Source organism: Dasypus novemcinctus, chromosome 3 (genome assembly GCF_030445035.2).
Source record: "Dasypus novemcinctus isolate mDasNov1 chromosome 3, mDasNov1.1.hap2, whole genome shotgun sequence".
Lineage (NCBI taxonomy): Eukaryota > Metazoa > Chordata > Mammalia > Cingulata > Dasypodidae > Dasypus > Dasypus novemcinctus.
The window spans coordinates 46145342-46163583 of record NC_080675.1 but is presented as its reverse complement, the minus strand read 5'-3'; the positions used below and the strand labels follow the sequence as shown (position 1 = coordinate 46163583).

At 38.9% G+C, this 18242-nt stretch overlaps 1 protein-coding gene across 6 annotated transcripts in view; it reads left to right on the top strand.

Moving 5' to 3' along the window:
- SYNE2 (spectrin repeat containing nuclear envelope protein 2) overlaps positions 1-18242 on the top strand; it is a 400819-nt gene that overhangs the window by 333064 nt on the left and 49513 nt on the right. For all 6 annotated transcript variants that reach the window (XM_058293295.2, XM_071213892.1, XM_058293293.2 and 3 more), the window contains 11 exons: positions 1621-1791; positions 2248-2378; positions 5425-5629; positions 6674-6853; positions 7576-7704; positions 8991-9145; positions 9261-9405; positions 10358-10452; positions 12306-12540; positions 15041-15235; positions 17172-17297. In XM_058293295.2, the coding sequence (XP_058149278.1) occupies positions 1621-1791; positions 2248-2378; positions 5425-5629; positions 6674-6853; positions 7576-7704; positions 8991-9145; positions 9261-9405; positions 10358-10452; positions 12306-12540; positions 15041-15235; positions 17172-17297 (1767 nt within the window). The remainder of the gene's footprint in view (positions 1-1620; positions 1792-2247; positions 2379-5424; positions 5630-6673; positions 6854-7575; positions 7705-8990; positions 9146-9260; positions 9406-10357; positions 10453-12305; positions 12541-15040; positions 15236-17171; positions 17298-18242) is intronic.

Below are 18242 nucleotides of genomic sequence, written 5' to 3'. Positions count from 1 at the left end.
TATCAGTAAGTCTACTCTATTCTTTCTTAACTGAATGACTCAGGTTCTTTTTCTAAACTGTTTTGCCCTTTAAACACAATGATATTTGGATCTGAGTTTGGGTCCACATAATTATCAATGTGAGACTAACATTGCAGGATTCTGCCTTGTTTTTTCACCTGTTCCTATTTGAGGCAGGGATTGAGGAAGCCTACCTACACTGTGGATGGAAGTTATTAAGCGGAGAAGAGAGGGCCTTGATTACATCCAAAACCTGACTTCACACCACATATAAGGATACTCAGTTGGACCAACATCATGAGCACACTACACGTCTACTCTGAGACCTTATTTTTCCCCCTACCTGAGATATAATTCATATACCATAAAATTTACCCTTTTTAAAAACATTCTATGGTTTTAGTGTATTCACAAAGTTGTGCGGCCATCACCGCAATCTAATACATGAACAGAAACCCATATTCGTTAACAGACACTCTCCATTTCCCCCAACCCATCCTCCAGCCCTATGCTACCGCTAATCCACTTTCAGTCTTGGTCTATTTGCCTATTCTGGACATTTCGTATAAATGGAGTCATATAGTTTATGACTAGCTTCTTTCACTTCAGGTAATATTTTCAAGGTTCATTCATGTGATAGCATGTAGCAGTGTTTCATATCTTTTTGTTGCCAAATAATACTCCACTGTATGAATATACCAATTTTTTAATTTATTCATTCACCAGTTGAGGGAAATTTGGGTTGTTTCACTTTTTGGCTATTGTGCTTAATAATGAACATTATTACTGTTCATTTGTGTACACGTGAAGATATGTTTTCTTTTCTCTTGGGTATGTATTCCTAGTAGTGGAATTCCTGAGTATTATAGTAACTCAATGTTTAACCTTTTGAAGAATTGCCAAACTGTTTTCCAAAGTGGCCATTTTTACATTCCTAACAAGCAATGTGAAAGAGTTCTAATTTCTCTACATCCTCACCAACACTTGTTATTATCCCTCTTTATTATAGTCATCTTAGTGGGTATAAAGTAGTTTCTCACTGATTTTGATTTGCATTTCCCTAATGAGTAATAATGCATCATTTAATGTGCTTATTGACCATTTGTCTATATTCTTTGGAGAGCTGTCCATTCAAATCCTTTTCCAAAGTTTGTTACTTGTTTTTCTGATTAGACAAATATGCCCACCATTGCAATTCCTCCTACCTTGCACTGCCCATTATTTTGGCAGAGCATGTTCATCTCCAGTTTGTGCTTGCTCCAAAGTAGTAATCAAACTTATTAAAAAGGTCTGTGTAACATTGGTAACATCTTGCCTTTTATAATGCTTCACAGTTTCCAGAATATTTTCATAGACATAGTTTTATTATCTCCATTTATGAATTAGAAAACAGACTCTAGGGTTAAATAATTTTCTAAAGTTTAGAAAACTAGTAGAGTACAACTGAAATGCATACTCACAGGTGATTCCTTTCCTGGGCTCTCTCTGGGCAGAATTCTCTTGGTGCTGATCCTTCTGATCTTAGGGCTCTTTTCCATTTACTTGTTCTAAAAGTTCACCTTATCTGGTATTTCTTCCCAAGGATTCTCTAAATAAAGGTGTTTTTTGCTTTTCATATAGGTCAATCAGCTCAAAACTTCCATGCAGTCAGTTTTACAGGAGTGGAAGATTTACGATAACCTTTATGATGAAGTGAACATGATGACAATCCGATTCTGCTACTGCATGGAACACAGCAAGCCTGTGGTTTTATCATTGGAAGCCTTGAGATGCCAGGTGCAGAAACTTCAGGTAAATTAACCAGTGCTTGGCCCAACACGTGACTGGGGAAAATTCTAAATGGAAGCAAGCACAGTAAAGGACTCAAAAGCTTTTGGGCTCTCCAAAAAGAAGCATCAAACTGTATTTTAAACAGCAACATCAAAATTGTGACTTGAAATCCCAAAATAGGTCACATAAGTTAAATAAGTGAAGCTTTGTAAAACTATATAGAATTCCCTTCATTTTATGATGGCCATATTATTTTACAATTTAAAGGTTATGTTGTTTTGTGGTGTATATTTGTTTTTTCAGTATGTCATTTTCAGTAGTTTTCTTCTTCACAATCCTGATGTTTTATTGCTGTACTGTTACGATTTGAGTGTTATATTATTGTTCTATAACAGCAAGTGTTTTAAGTGTTAAAAAACTGCATTGTTAGGAAGTAGCCAGGCCATTCTGAGACTAACATTCCTGATATCCTCTTAGTCTCTTCAAGATGAAGCTGAGAGCAGTGAAGGAAGTTGGAAGAAACTCCAAGAGGTTATTGGTAAACTCAAAGATTACTGCCCTTCAGTTGCTGAAATAATCAAAGAGAAATGCCAAGATACTCATGCAAGGTATGCTTAAGATACAATTTGATTTTGAATGATATCTTTATTTATCTTAATGACAGGTGGTGAAGGAGGTGACATAGGCCTTATAAAGTCTTGTGTTCTTAATCATCTGAAATAACTGGGTTCATTCTATTCTGTCTCTTCTGCTTTAAAGGATCTAGCCCACGTGTATGATTCAGTGTCATGATGTCTATTACCTGCCTTGTACAAGCATTTGGTATAATGAAACTAGAAATACCCTGATTACAGCCCCAGTGTAACCACTTTCAGAGGGTGTGGACTAAATACCCAGTGCCATCTTCATGGACACCAAAATCAGAAGCAGAAACAGATTAAGGAGTGGGCCAGTTGAGCGATCTGCAACGGACTTTCAAACATGACTAGAACCAATATAAGGTGGAAGAAAGGTAGCGTTAGAATCTTCTCAGGGATGTGACTTGTACGGTTGGAAGGAATTCTTTAATGAATTGCTTGCTTATAGTGGAGTCTGAAAGCTCCTTCTAAAGGGGTCTGGCCCTGCTTAATTGTAAGGCTTTTATTTTGCTGAATGGGATAGGAAAGTTAGGGCTAGAGCTGATTTGCTCCAGACAGAGATGAAGAGGTTAAGCTATCTTCAGTTACCTTCTCTGCCCTTTCGCCACACACATTCAGACGTCTCCTATCAATCAACTTTGAACAAGTATTTCAAGGGACACTAAATTATATGCCCTACAGTGATGTCCTTAGTCTTGATCTAGTCCTGATTGGAGGATGAGGAGAGGGGAAGATAAGGAGGAACCGAGAAATGTGTCTGGCTTTATGTATAGTAACAGAGCCCCCTCAAAGCATAGAGGGGCACAACTTGCTGTTACAGGAACTCAGTTGTCACCGGTGTACACACACATTCAATTATTGACACATAAATATATTGGAAGGCGTATTGGAAAACATGCATAGCAGAAAGACTGAAGAAAATAGCATTAAAATGCTAACAGTATTTATGATTAGATTAATGAGGTGTCATGTCATTTCTTTGTTTCTTTCTTTTTTAGGAGGTACCAGGGATTGAACCCAGGACCTCGTACATGGGAAGCAGGTGCTCAACCACTGAGCTACACCAGCTCTCCTGGTCATTTCTTTTTTTGTTTTTTTTTAAGATTTTATTTTATTTATTTCTCTCCCCTTCCCCCCTCCCCTGCAATTTTCTGTTCTCTGTGTCCATTTGCTGCCTGTTTTTTTTGTCCGCTTCTGCTGTTGTCAGTGACATGGAAATCTGTGTTTCTTTTTTTTGTTGCGTCATCTTGCTGCATCAGCTCTCCGTGTGTACAGCGCCACTACTGGGCAGGCTGCGCTTTTTTTGCACTGGGCGGCTCTCTTTACGGGGTACACTCCTTGCGCGTGGGGCTCCCCTACATGGGGGACACCCCTGCGTGGCAGGGCACTCCTTGTGCGCATCAGCACTGCACACGGGCCAGTTCCACACGGGTCAAGGAGGCCCGGGGTTTGAATCGCGGACTTCTCATGTGGTAGGGAGACGCCCTAACCACTGGGCCAAGTCCACTTCCCCTGGTCATTTCTTTTTAACTTTCTCTTTTATTTAGATGGATGGATGGATTAATGTTTTTTTTTCTTTGATTAAACCTACAAGTTTTATGAACTGTTGTTTTCTTTTTGTTTGACAATGAGTGTATATATTGCACTTATAATTAGGAAAAATCACATGAAAAAAACATACTGATAAGATTTTTTAAATACATAAAAGGAAAGAAATTGTGCCAATTTTTTTTTTACCATTTTTACCATTTAGCAGGGTTGAACATATTGTGAAATATGCCTTCTCTTATGCTTCAGATGAGAATGTAAATATTATAATGCTTTCAGAAAGCCATTTGACAATATAGATAAACAAACTTAGAAATATTTAAGTATTTATATTCTTTGCCCCAGTAATTCTCCTAAGAATTTAGTCTAAGATTAAAATCTGAAGTACAGCAAAAAGCCTTTGCACAAAGATGTAGCTGAGTATTATATATAATGACAAAAATTACAAGCTACCGTAATAGCTATACTAAACAGAAATGTGATAATTAACTTTAAAAAAGACAATTATATATAGCCATTTAAAATTATATTTACTTATTCCTTATTAATAACAAGGGAAAATGTATTTTTTAATAAAATGAGGATAAAAGGTAGGTAGAAAATTTTGTTTCCTTTTTTTTTTACTTTTACATAAGGAGAATATATTAAATTAGAAAATAAATTTTATTTGAAGTGGCGGACTTGGCCCAGTGGTTAGGGCATCTGTCTACCACATGAGAGGTCCGCAGTTCAAACCCCAGGCCTCCTTGACCCGTGTGGAGCTGGCCCATGCGCAGTGCTGATGCGTGCAGGGAGTGCCCTGCCACGCAGGGGTGTCCCCACATAGGGGAGCTCCATGCACAAGGAGTGTGCCCCGTAAGGAAAGCCGCCAGTGTGAAAGAAAGTGCAGCCTGCCTAAGAATGGCACCACCCACACGGAGAGCTGACACAACAAGATGACGCAACAAAAAGAAACACAGATTCCCGTGCTGCTGACAACAACAGAAGCGGACAAAGAAGACGCAGCAAATAGACACAGAGAACAGACAAGCAGGGGGGGCCGGAGGGGGGGAAGAGAAATAAATTAATAAATAAATCTTTTTAAAAATTTTATTTGATGAATACCATGTAAATAAGGCCATTTAAAGATATCCTTTCTAAAGTAGGAGCCTCTCCCACGTAGAGAAATTTTCAGTAAGCATACAGTCCAGCGCTTTCTCCACCTTTGCCTAAGAGGCATTTGGAACATGATAGATATTTCTTGCCAGCTCATAAACTTTGTGGTTTCTGTTGAGTATTATGAAGTGAATTAAATATCCTCACTTGAACGTCAGTCTATATAATGAAGATACCATTATTGTTTTTTACTGTAACTAACGTTGTTAACTACCCGCCTGGGCTATAACTTACTGGTAGAGCATGTATGTTGAACTTCTGCTATGAGGGAGAGGATGGACAGAGAGTCCTGTTGATCCTGTTGCACCATCAGGTGGACCCAAGTAAACCAAGACATTGCAGACCAGTTGCAGAGGACCCAGAGTCTCCTACAGCTTTGGAAGGCCTACAGCAGCGCTTATGCAGATGCTACAGCAAGACTGGAACAGCAGGAAGCCAAGTATCAGCAGCTGGCAAGCATCAACATGTCTGGAAACAACCTGGCAGAGATCCTGACCCCAGCCCTGCAGGACATAAAGGTGAGTGCGGAGTCCATTGGGAAAACCAAGGCCAAGTCAGCCCAACAGATAGGGCCATGATCCAGGGACAAGACAGCCCACAGGTGAGGGCAGGGCACAGGTGAGGCCAGGATGTATGGGGTTGGGAGGACCAAGTGGCAGCTCAGAGGTGAAGTCCAAGCAGGAGGGAACTGGGTCAAGGAGACCTGACACCACCTCACTCCAAGTCTACCCTTTCATGCTAGCGGTTTAGTGTCTCAACAGAGTGATCGTCTGTGAATAATAGATATTAAATCTCTGGCTTTACAAATATTCAAGGACTTGGCACCATGTTAGTATGGTCTTTCTGTAGGAATGGTGATTATTTAGACCAAATTTGAGTTGTATAATTCCCTTTGTGGTTTTTTTCCTATCCTCTTTCTCTTAATGAATGCACAGAAAGTGAATACTTTTTCATTTTAAACTGGGTGACCAGATGTATTTTGTATCTTCTGATACTGTAGGTCAGATAATCAAAAATTATTAGCCAATTTAGACACATAAGAATCTAACAGATATGGTCTGTATTTCCATTCAACTTCTACCTGATCTATTTAAAAAAAAAAAAAAAAAAAACTTCAGTGAAATCTCTCCAGAGTAGCCCTAAAATCAGTCTCTGCAAATGAATCAACTTATATCAGATAGCATCAGGCAGTGGACAAGGTTGTGTTGGATGATAAAATGGTATTAAAGCAAAAATCCCTTAAGTGTGAGATGTTTAGAAATATAAAAGATGATTCTATGCAAGTGGTCTCCAATTTTTATAAACTACAAACTGCAACTTGATTAGACACTGGTGAGTTTTAACTCTGAACTGGCAAATTGCAGAACATCGCACAATTTTTTCGATATATGGTGTATATCATATAAAGAAAGCTTTTTTCAGCCATTTAAAATAAATAATTACAACAAGGAGCCACACCCACAATTTCAGGGCAAGAGGGGGAGATGGACAGGGAGGGCATGGCATAGAATTATATTGTGAACAGAGGAGGAAATGTTTTGTGATCCCTTTTTCCCCTCTAGGAGCTGCAGTGTGATGTGCAAAAGACAAAAGAAGCCTTTCTTCAAAACTCCACACTCCTGGATCGACTCCCACAATCTGAAGAGTCCAGCACCCACATGCTGCTCTCTGGTCAATCGCAATCCCTCCAGAGGGTTTCTTATTTGGAAAAGATGCTACTTAGGAAAGCCAATGAATTTGAGGTTCATCTTATTATTTTTCCATTCCATTCCATTTTTGATATTTGCACAATCCCCTCAATCTCTTGGATTCTATGAAGTAATAAGTAGTGCTTTGAACTGTTGCCTAGAGAAACTGTAAAGCAAAGCCCTGCACACATCTGCCATTTGACATGATTCTAGGTTCAGTCACATGGGCAATGGGCAGATCTTAAGCAACCATTTCTTCTTTATTGGACATGTTAGTTTAACTGACCTTCAACTAAAAACTAAAATACTTTAAAATACTACTCAGTTCTTACAGTTATTTGGTTATCCAGGTGCACTAAGGGAGTCATAGAAGTAGCTGATTAAAACACAGCTATTTGTTGTGTTCTTTATTCATGTTCACTTTTTGCCACACCTTTAGTGAGAAAGCTACACAGAGACAGGGGAGACCTGGTGTCCAATATCAAGTCTCAGTGCCAGTAGGAAAATAATAACTAGCAGGACAGAGGTTGCTGCTTCCTCACTAACCCTCCTCTGTAGCCCCCCACTCCCCCACCCCAGCCGAGAGAGGGATCCATCCATCCCCAAAGGCTCCATGCTTTGCCAAAGGCACAAAGTGAAAAATATCTGAATATGCAAGGTCATGAGCAGCTGGGGATTGAAAACAATTGGAATTTTTATCAGATCCCAACTTTCTGCTTGCTTCTGTTACATATGCACATAAAAGTTGTTTCCAATAAACATTTCTCCTGTTGCAGTTTGTTCTCTCACAGTTTGAGGATTTTGAAGACTGCTTGGAATCTCTAAAAGGTCTTATTGCACATGAAAAGGAGAATTTGGATAAACTTTACCAGCAAGAAAAAGAAGACAATCCAGACTCATTCATGGTATTGCCAATTTTTGCCTTTCCTAAGGACTCAGACTCGCCATAGGATTAAAAATAAGCTTATTACTGCTCCATTAGAGAATGTGGTTGCAGCCTAACTAACTTCTGAGTACAGTCATTTACATGCCTTTCACTTTTGCCCTATTTTTCCTGTGGTTGGGAAAAGTATGACAACATTAGGCATCTTTTTAAATAATAATCCATAGTAATTTTTAGTAGATTTTTAAATCTGCTTGTCTTTACTAATTAGCCTGCATGAACCAGAATGATCTAGGAATTGGCTGTTGTAATTAGTTGAATTTTTTTAGCTAGTTGAAGATCAAAAGTGAAAATACCCTATTAAAATTACTTCTATATTTTTTCTTCTTTATTATTTTATTAAATCTAGTATAGCCAACCTAAATAAATAAAAGAATAAAAGATTTCTGGATCTTGCAACTCCTAAGGATCAGTATTCATAACCTCAATCAGGAGTCAGCAAACCATGATCCACTGACCAAATCCAGTCCATGGCCTATTTTTGTATCAAGTTTTTATTGGAACACAGCCATGCCCATTCATTTGTGTATTATCTGTAGGATCTTTTGTGCTACAAGTGCAGAGGTGAATACTTTTGACTGAGACCATATGACCTACAAAAGCTAAAATATTTACAATCTAACCCTTTACCGAAAAAGTTGGCCAACCCTGACCTAGAATATTACAGCAGAGTTCTACAGTGATAATGTGAATATTGGGAAAGATGCTTGCTGACTATTTTGTTGACCTAGAGGCTGTTCTTAGAATATCTTTTTAAAAATACATTTTTAATGAGTTTGTCTCCTTGTGATTTCAAGTTCTACCAAAATATGGGTGTTTAAGTATCATGCTTTGCTAAGGTTATATTAAGGATTAGTGTTTCTTTTGATTTGTAGATAAACCACATGACTTACTGAAGTTCAAGTGTTGACAGACTAAGTGGCACTTGATCGATCCTGGGATTGATCCTTTAAAAAAAACAAACCTCATTTTTCATCTTCCTAAAAGGCAAAATCTAAGATCACTTTCTATTTTCTGGGCTGTTTAGATGCTGACACATGTGCAGTGTGAGGGTCTAGAAAATGCAAAAGATTGAGAGACCTGGGCTCCAAGTCTAGCTCTAACACTAATTAGCTACTTGACTTTGGGCAAGTCATTTACTGTTTACTCCCTGGTTTCCCCCCCCATCTTTGAGATGAAGAGAGGCCTCTTCATCCTCTGTATAACTTAACAGCATCCAAATGACTGGAATCTACTTTTTAAAAATAGATTCATGTGCTGGCACTGACAGCCCAATCACCTGACATTGAACGTTTGAATGAAGTAAGCCTCAAGCTTCCACTTAGTGACATGACTATAAAGACATTACAGAATATGAACCGGCAGTGGATTCAGGCCACGGCAACAGCACTGGAGCACTGCAGGTTAGAACAGCCATCTCTTCCATTCTGTTTCAATCAAAGAAACGTTAATGGCTTGAGTTTGGTAACATCACTATTATGGAACTCTGTTTGGTTTGTTTTTTAAAATTTTTTTCAGTGAGCTTCAGGGAATTGGATCAAATGAGAAGTTTCTTTATTGCTGTGAAAAGTGGGTCCAGCTTTTGGAGAAGACAGAAGAGACACTCAAAGTGAATATTGCCGGCAACCTTCAAACTCTCCTGGAACAGCAGAAGTCGTATGAGGTAAACCTGTGCTCTCTGCCACCCTTACACCTCTCCCCCTGGGGCAGGAGTCAGGGAAAGACAAATTTAAGTGAAATAGAGGGAGTACCTATCAATTTCTAAAGACAGAATGTATATCTTAAGTAGATTCAGTTGTCAGTTGATCATTGGTAAAGTTCTCACACACTTCATAAATTCCAGCTCTTTGTTCTATGCTCTATTTTAATAGTGACAGTACTCCTAGATTTTCTGCAGTAGATGGAAGCCTCTAGCACAACTTTGCTCCACTGAGTGTAGACATTAAACCATTCTACCAAGAGCATGTTCAAGTACTTCAGTTCATCTTTGCTTAAATCACTGACTACTTCTCTAAAACTTGGAGGAGATGAAATGCTAATAATTATAGCATTAATAATTTCACAGAGGAGTTTCCCCCACATTTATGCTGATGTATATTTGGAAATACTCCTGGTCATTATAGGCAGATCCTACATTTCAAGAAAGTGCATGGTTTAAAAGTGTAACTTTTTAATGTAACTGATTTAAGTCTGCGTTATTAGGTTAAGATATCCAATGAAAATGAAATCCACCCTGTCAAAAAACTGGGGTAACCTCAAGTAAATTACTGAACCTCTTTACACCGTAATTTTCCTTCTGTGACAAATGGATATAGTAACAGTCCCAAGGCTAAGGAATAACTGAGACAGTGCATGTTTTACCTAGTGAATGCCCAGTAAATGGTACTTGCTATTATAATTACACATAGTTATTATTAGGCCTACCTGCTTTTCAGATTATATTCATAGGTGATATTTATATGATAGTTGAGCATTTTTTTTACATTTAGGTCCAAATCATTTGAAAATTAATCACCTCACATATCCTCTGTGAACCTAGATATTAATGGTAACATAAGTTCCAGATTAATAAAATAAATTATGCTAGGTAATATTTTATATTTTGACTCATACAGATGCTAGAAGCGGAAGTTTCTATAAATCAGACAATTGTTGATTCTTTCGTCATGCAGTCCTTACAACTCCTGGACACAACAGAGGTAGAGAAGAGGTAAGCTGCTGGGGATGCAAAATGGTGGTAGGTACATGCAGTATAATGCAGTCTGGGCAGGACTTCCACCTTGCAAATCTTCCACCACATCCATGCTCTGTGACCATGTTAGTTGATAGACCACAATGGGGCCAGTCTTCTGACTATGTGTTAGGATGGAGTCTTGCTATATGGCCATTAAAATAAACAGTGACACTTCCAAAGGATAGGAGGACAGGATTGGTAGACCAGAAGCTTTTCCAAATATCCATTCACCAAGTACAGTTAACAAAATTTTTACCCCCAAAATTCTTCTAAAGAATTTCTAAGTTTTCATTCTCTACCCTTACTCTGAAATTCTTCTAAGAATTTCTAAGTTTTCCTTCTCTACCCTCACTCTGAAGATATTTTGCTATTTAAAAAATCATTTTTTAAAGTGCTGCTGTTCCTTGCAGGTAGTTATGTCATAGTTGGTGAAAGAAGGAATTTCCCTCCCTGCTACATACGTGCTTTAGGATCACTGGGAGTGCCCGTCTGAGCTGAGCAGAACCCTTTAAGCCAGCTGGATGGCGATAACTAGACTGCTTGCACAGCTTGTGCATGTGGCTGACAGTGTCTGGAGGTGGCCTCATCACTTAAATCTTCTCTAAACTTCCTGATAGATAATCCTCCCACCACCCCCCAAAAAACACTACCCATATACCACCAAATCTTCTTTAGAATAATTAAGAAATATAAAGCCCATTTCTTCCTAGCTCTGAAGTAATAAGTTCAAACCAGTTCCAGGATGATAAGCCAATTTTTACTTAATCAGTAAGGCAAAGCATGACATTTTCCATAATAAATAAAAGACCTTCTTTATCATATGAAGAGTTCTATTTACCTAGAAAGTAATTAGCTGAATGGTTGCAGAAAGCATGTTCTTTATCTTTAAAATTTTGTAAGGTACAATGTTCAAGTACTCAGTAACACAACAAGGTTCCTACCTGTTCATCTGTTTCTCACTGTTCCAATTTCTAGTTTTCCATTTAGCCTTTTGAATAATGTATGTTAATTTTTTTAAAAGATTTATTTATTTATTTCTCTCCCCTCCCTCCCCACCCTGGTTGTCTGCTCTCTCTGTCTATTTGCTGCGTCTTCTTTGTCAGCTTCTGTTGTTGTCAGCGGCATGGGAATCTGTGTTTCTTTTTGTTGCATCATCTTGTTGCGTCAGCTCTCCGTGTGTGCAGCACCCTTCTTGGGCAGGCTGCACTTTCTTTCACGCTGGGCGGCTCTCCTTACGGGGCTCACTCCTTGCACATAGGGCTCCCCTACGCGGGGGACACCCCTGTGTGGCACGGCACTCCTTGCGTGCATCAGCACTGCACGTGGGCCAGCTCCACACAGGTCAAGGAGGCCGCGGGTTGAACCGCACACCTCCCATGTGGCAGACGGACGCCCTATCCACTGGACCAAGTCCACTTCCCTGAATAATGTATGTTAGAACAGGTTCAGTTTGTTCAAGGGAATGGTTGTTATGAGTTCTGGCAAAATACTAGATTATAAAGTTTGGAAATTTTTAGAGAAAGTTAATTTTTAAAATTGAAGCAACATCCTTATGAACCCCTCGCCCCCAAAACTACCAGGTTATGTTCAAATATCTTCTGCTAAACATCTTTGCAGCCCACATACTGCCCCCACACCAAACTCTCTATCATGATGAAGTTGACTTATACTAAAATTTTAGGAAGTTTTTTGGGTTTTTTTCCCCATGCAAATTGTACATATTAAAAAAAAAAAAATCTGAGCACCTCTTACCCATTCCTTGATAGTTATTTTTTCTACATGTTGATATCAGGATTCACTATAGTAAGTAACCATCTGTTTACTCCAAGACCGGAATTAGTTTCAAAATTCGCGATGCTGAAGGACCAGTGGCAGAGTGCCGCCCTGCAGGTTCGGCAGAGGAAGGGTGATGTTGACAGGCTGGTGAGACGGTGGCAGTACTTCCATGCATCCGTGGAGGACTTGCTCCGCTTCCTCACCAACACCAGCCACCTGCTGTCGGCCGTGAAGAGCCAGGATTGCTACAGTCCCTGCCAAATGAGAACCCTGATCCATGAGCTCAAGGTAATATATTCACAGCAGTGTGAAAAAGACAGGGTGCTCATTATTTAGAAGATGTTCATACACATGAGGTTTTATGTTTTTATGATATCATGGCTAAAAGTGTGTTCTCAATGATGAAGATGCCAGCTGGGTGGGTGAGTTCACCATGGTCTATTGCTTTGCCAGGTCAGAAACCCAATCTTATCCATTCATCCAGAAATGGCAAAATTTTTTGGGGTCACAGAAGTCAGGCTGGGTGGATAGAGTGGGGAGAGTTGGAACTGATAGGCTCACAACACAGAAGCTCTTAAGGGACTGGGTAAATGTATACATTAGGCCAATAATTTGCAGGAGGAGTCATGCTTACTCTTGAAGGGAAAGCTCACTTAGGCAACCAAGTGTTCTATCAGAAAATTGCATAGCATAGAATTATTTGTAGGCTATTACCAGGATACGTTCCATTGAACTATAAAACCATTTTTGCTTTAGAGATACAGCTAAACAAAACACCACAGGATTTGGAAATCCTTTGTTTTCCTCATTCATCCAGTCATTAAATATTCTTTTTAAGATTTATTTATATATTTATTTCTCTCCCCTTCCCCCCACCCCGGTTGTCTGTTCTCTGTGTCTATTTGCTGCGTCTTCTTTGTCCGCTTCTGTTTTTGTCAGCGGCACAGGAATCTGTGTTTCTGTTTGTTGCGTCATCTTGTTGTGTCAGCTCTCTGTGTGTGCGGCACCATTCCTGGGCAAGCTGTACTTTCTTTTGCGCTGGGCGGCTCTCCTTACGGCGCCCACTCCTTGTGCATGGGGCTCCCCTATGCGGGAGACACCCCTGTGTGGCAGGGCACTCCTTGCGCGCATCAGCACTGCGCATGGGCCAGCTCCACACGGGTCAAGGAGGCCCGTGGTTTGAACCGCGGACCTCCCGTGTGGTAGACAGACGCCCTAACCACTGGGCCAAGTCCGCCACCTGCAGTTTCTCTTCTTAACATGCCTCTTCTGAGGGTATATTCTGCTTTCCTCCTTTGAATTCGGAGTGTCTCAGATCTTCTCAGAAACACATATGTGTTGATTTTTTTTTTAATGTTTATATTTTGGATAATGCCTATCTTAGTCTTACTTGAGAGATTTGAAGACAAAGGAAATCATATTTAGGACAGACCCAAAAATTTTTTAATTATTTTTTCTCTACTGAAATCAAAGATTCGGAAAGTTCGAATCAATTTTTAAAATTACTTCATTTTGTATTGTAAACAGCTAAGTTAAATCCCTTAAAGGAAAGCCCGCATGATATCCATATGGAAATTTTTAAAGCTATGCCACTATTGGATATATCAATGTACATGTTTATATGGCTATAAGATTTAATTGTACATACTTTTGGTAGTGAACCTTTTTTATTTGTCCTCTCCCCCTTATATATTTGTTTAGCATAGTGTACATATTCTATCCTTGTAGGTTAGGAGTATGCTGACTCTACCATAATGGTAACGGGTATTTGCTCATCATTTCAGGTCTAATATTCCAGTTATTATTTAAATACTGTTAGATCCATCCATCTTGTAGGCTTTTTTTCTCTGAAGTATATTTATTTTTTTACTACTCTGTGCTTCCAATCATTACACTAAGAATTGTATCACCAATCTTTGGAAATTATTTTTAAAACCCATCATTTGGTAGATGCTGTCTACGTATTGTAAAACATTAACTTTTCATGTGAATGAATGAATGTGTGTGTGTGCAGTCTAACCAGACTTGTCTAATGTCTATCTAATTTCACATTTAAGAAAATTTCTGAAGGAAAAATACACACAAATTGTACATTCTTTTTTTTTTAATTTATTTATTTATTTATTTTTTTAATTACATTAAAAAAAAATGAGGTCCCATTCAACCCCACCGCCCCCGCCCCCCACTCCCCCCACAGCAACACTCCCCCCCATCACTATGACACATCCACCGCACCCGGCAAGTTCATCTCTGGGCATCGCTGCACCCCACAGTCAATGGTCCACATCATAGCCCAGACTCTCCCACATTCCATCCAGTGGGCCATGGGGGGATCCACAGTGTCGCGCAATTGTCCGCGAAGCACCATCCAGGACAACTCCACGTCCCGAAAACGCCTCCACATCTCATCTCTTCCTCCCGTTCCCCACACCCAGCAGCCCCCATGGCCACCGTTCCCACACCCATTCCACATTTTCTCTGTGGACATTGGACTGGCCGTGTCCATTGCACACCCATGTCAAGTGAGGGCTTAGATTCCATATGGGTACTGGATGTACTCCTCCCGCTTCTAGCCGTAGACACTCTAGGCTCCATGTTGTGGTGGTTGACCTTCTTCAACTCCATGTTAGCTGAGTGGAGTAAGTCCAACAAATCAAAGTGTAGGAGCTGAAGTCTGTTGAGGCTCTGGTCCTGGGTGTCATATTATCAGTCCAGAGATTCAAATCCCCCACATTCTGACCACATCAGAAGCTTAAGCAAATCTTTTTTTTCTTTTTTTTTTTTTTAGAATAAAGAAATTCATTTTTGGAGATTGCAGACCACCTATGCTTTAACCTTAGAAGCTGGGGAAAAGTTATTGAACGCAACTAACCTGGAAACTAAGGAATCAATTGATAAAAAAATCAATCAACTTCAGGACAGCTGGAAGAACACAGAGCTTCAAGTGAGAGAGATGATTAAACAATTTCAGAGCATTGTAGAGGTAAACCTACCATTTATTTCCCACTCATGTTATTCAAATGCAGTACACATAGTTGCTGTTTGCTGTGTGAAAATAAAAGTAGATTTTAGGAAACCACAATATTGTATTTTGAATTTTCCAAGAGAACTCAAGGAAACTAGTCCATTCAGCCAGTAATATAAAATAATATGACAACAACATAACTATAATAATCCAACATTGAAAAAGCTCTATGTTAGGTATATAAATACTTGAGGTTCAATTTAGATAATTCCTTTTAGGAAATAGGAAATTTATTTATGTTAAAAATACAAAGCTAATGTTCCACATGTGGTTCTGACTTTAGTATAGTATATAAAAATGAACACTGTGATAACGTCAACTCTCTCCTGTCATCAGAGGATGAACTTTTTTGCATACAGATAATTCATGGTTATACCTTGAAGAACCAAAATGATTTATTGGGGCCTTGTTAGTCAGAAAATCATTGTGTTATTATCCAAAATGCCAACTAATTCTCAGGGTCTCTGAGCTGCACCATGGCCTCCACTACTTTATCTTTGAATTCTTATGTGGTTTTTGTAGTTTTTCCTCCATTCTCATACTAAGCCACCCATTTCCACTTTTTTTTTTTTCCCTCTGAGCATGCCTCTGCCTAGTAATCTGCTCTCTTTTCAAATCTGGTGTTTGTACCAAACACAGATAATCAAGCTTGCCAGAGATATATTCCCAAAAAAAGAATAAATATGTGCTAAGTTAGAGGCTGAGCATCTCTCCTAAGGATAAAGTATTTTATTTGGCATAAAAATTATATGAAATTCATTCATCAGTCAACATTTACTGAGTACCTGCTATGTGCAAAACATGAGGGTAAAATTTAATAGTTTGGTGGGAGAGATAAGGACTCAAAGTTTTGCTTCTCTTTTTGCTTTCTTCTTAAATGAGTTCCAAGTGGCTGGTGAGGTTGACAACTGACTTTTACTTAAAAGAGGTGTTACCATAAAATTGGGCCAACCCAACTGTGTTTAGGTATCACTTGTGCTGAGGAATAGAATAATGTTTGATTTTAAGGTCTTTTAGTAACCTCAGGAGTAGAAACTTGCCTTAATGAATCTATTATAAACTCCCTGAACTTGAAAATGCTGACCACTATTTGCTGGGTAGTGGAAGGTTTGAGGAAAAGTGGTACAAAAAAATGACAAGGACATTGGAAGTGGAGCCAGCAGTCCTAAGACTACTGACCATTTTTTTAACTACATATCCTTGGGCCATTTAGAACCTCTCTGAGCCTCAGTTTTCCATGTTAAATCTAATGATAATACTTTACCTGTCTGTCTTCTAAGGTTATTATAATTACAATGAGATAGTAATGTTGAAAATGCTTTGGAATCTACAAAGTGGTTTAAGTTGAAGGTGACAGAGCAGTGGTGGGAAATGGAGAAGTGGTGAAATTAAATATGAAAGGGTCTCTAACGCCAAGCTATGGAAAGAGGAAGAGAGAGAGCATAGGGATGCTGTTAGAAAAGAAGACAAGAAAAGTGATAGAGTGCTTTTGCTTTATGGTGCTATTATAGCATATGCCACAAGACTAACAATGCTTAAAAGTAATCCTTACCATGACCTTTTAAATGTGAATTTTCCCAAAATTAACATACAGATACAGTTAGATAGGTCAGGGATAGGGGAGGCACCAGGGAGAGTGGAAGGGGAAGTATTTTGAAGCAAAGGCCAACCCAGTGGCTGAAATGAGTCACACGTAAAGCTACGAAGAGGCATTGAGCACTACTTTCCAGTCTTCTCTTTTAGACCACAGTTTGCTCAAGACAAGAAATTGGTCTCTGTATGATTTATAAAAATGCACTAAGTAAAAAAATTACATGGATTAAATGAGTTATTCTGTTTCTACAATTCATTTTTAAAGAGCAAAGTCCTTATGTTTAATACTGTTTTCAAACAGACCTGGAACCAGTATGAAAAGAAAATCAAGGAGTTAAAAAGCAGGCTACAAGTTTTAAAGGCAAAATGTAAAGATCTTCTTCCAGAACTTCATGAGGACCTCCATAAAGAAAAGGAACTGAATAAGGTACTGAAATCTGAAGTGAAGTGGTATTCAAGATAATCACATCACTGTTTCCTGAGTGCTTGAAGTGTTCATTTGTCTATTTCTCTTTTGCAATTGAGTTGACTTGGAAAGCATTTTTTCCTGTTTCCTGTCTGACTTAACATCCAGATGTCTTAGGGAATTGGGATTGATGCTTTTGGATATCCACCTGTGAAGATGAGAAAGACTTTTGCAGAAAATAACCAAAAATTTAGGGAGTTTTATCCTTCAGTTTCTCTTTCTATCCATTCCTCCTCTGTAATATAAAATGTGACCTCTAAGAGTACATTGTAAGCTGTCCCCTTGAATGAGCTGATCTTTGAAATGAGTGCAAAGTATGACTAAATAATTTGCTTTGTAGAAGCTACTGGGTTGTTTTCTTTTGCTCAAGTATAACATTTATAAAACTTTCTGAAACAGGGGAGTGAATGTGGCTCAAGCAGTTGAGCACCTGCTTCCCATATGGGAGGTCCTGGGTTCAGTTCCCAGTGCCTCCTCAAAACAAAACAAATAAACAGAAAAAGCAACTCAGGAGAGGTGATGTGGCTCAGTGGTTGAGTACCAGCTTCCCTCAAAAAAGAAAAAAAAGAAGAAAACTTTCTGAAACATATTCTGCAGAATTGAAACCATATTGGCAAAAATTCCTGGTTTACTATAGGCCTTTGCAAAAAATAAGGCAAACTATGGGTAGGAATTTGGACCAATAAAATTCCTAGGGCAAGAACTCCCTGCATGTCTTCCCCATCTGCAGTCTTGATTATAAAAGACAGTGAGAGCTTGTTAAAGTGGTCTTTTTATCTTTTTCTCACTTTAGTGACTTCAGGGATCCAGTTGGAAAATTAAGAAGATATGAGTAGTCCCATCATTTTAACTGTGTTGGAAATTAGTGTGCTCCTCCTGCATCTTTTTTCTTCACTGTGAAATTTT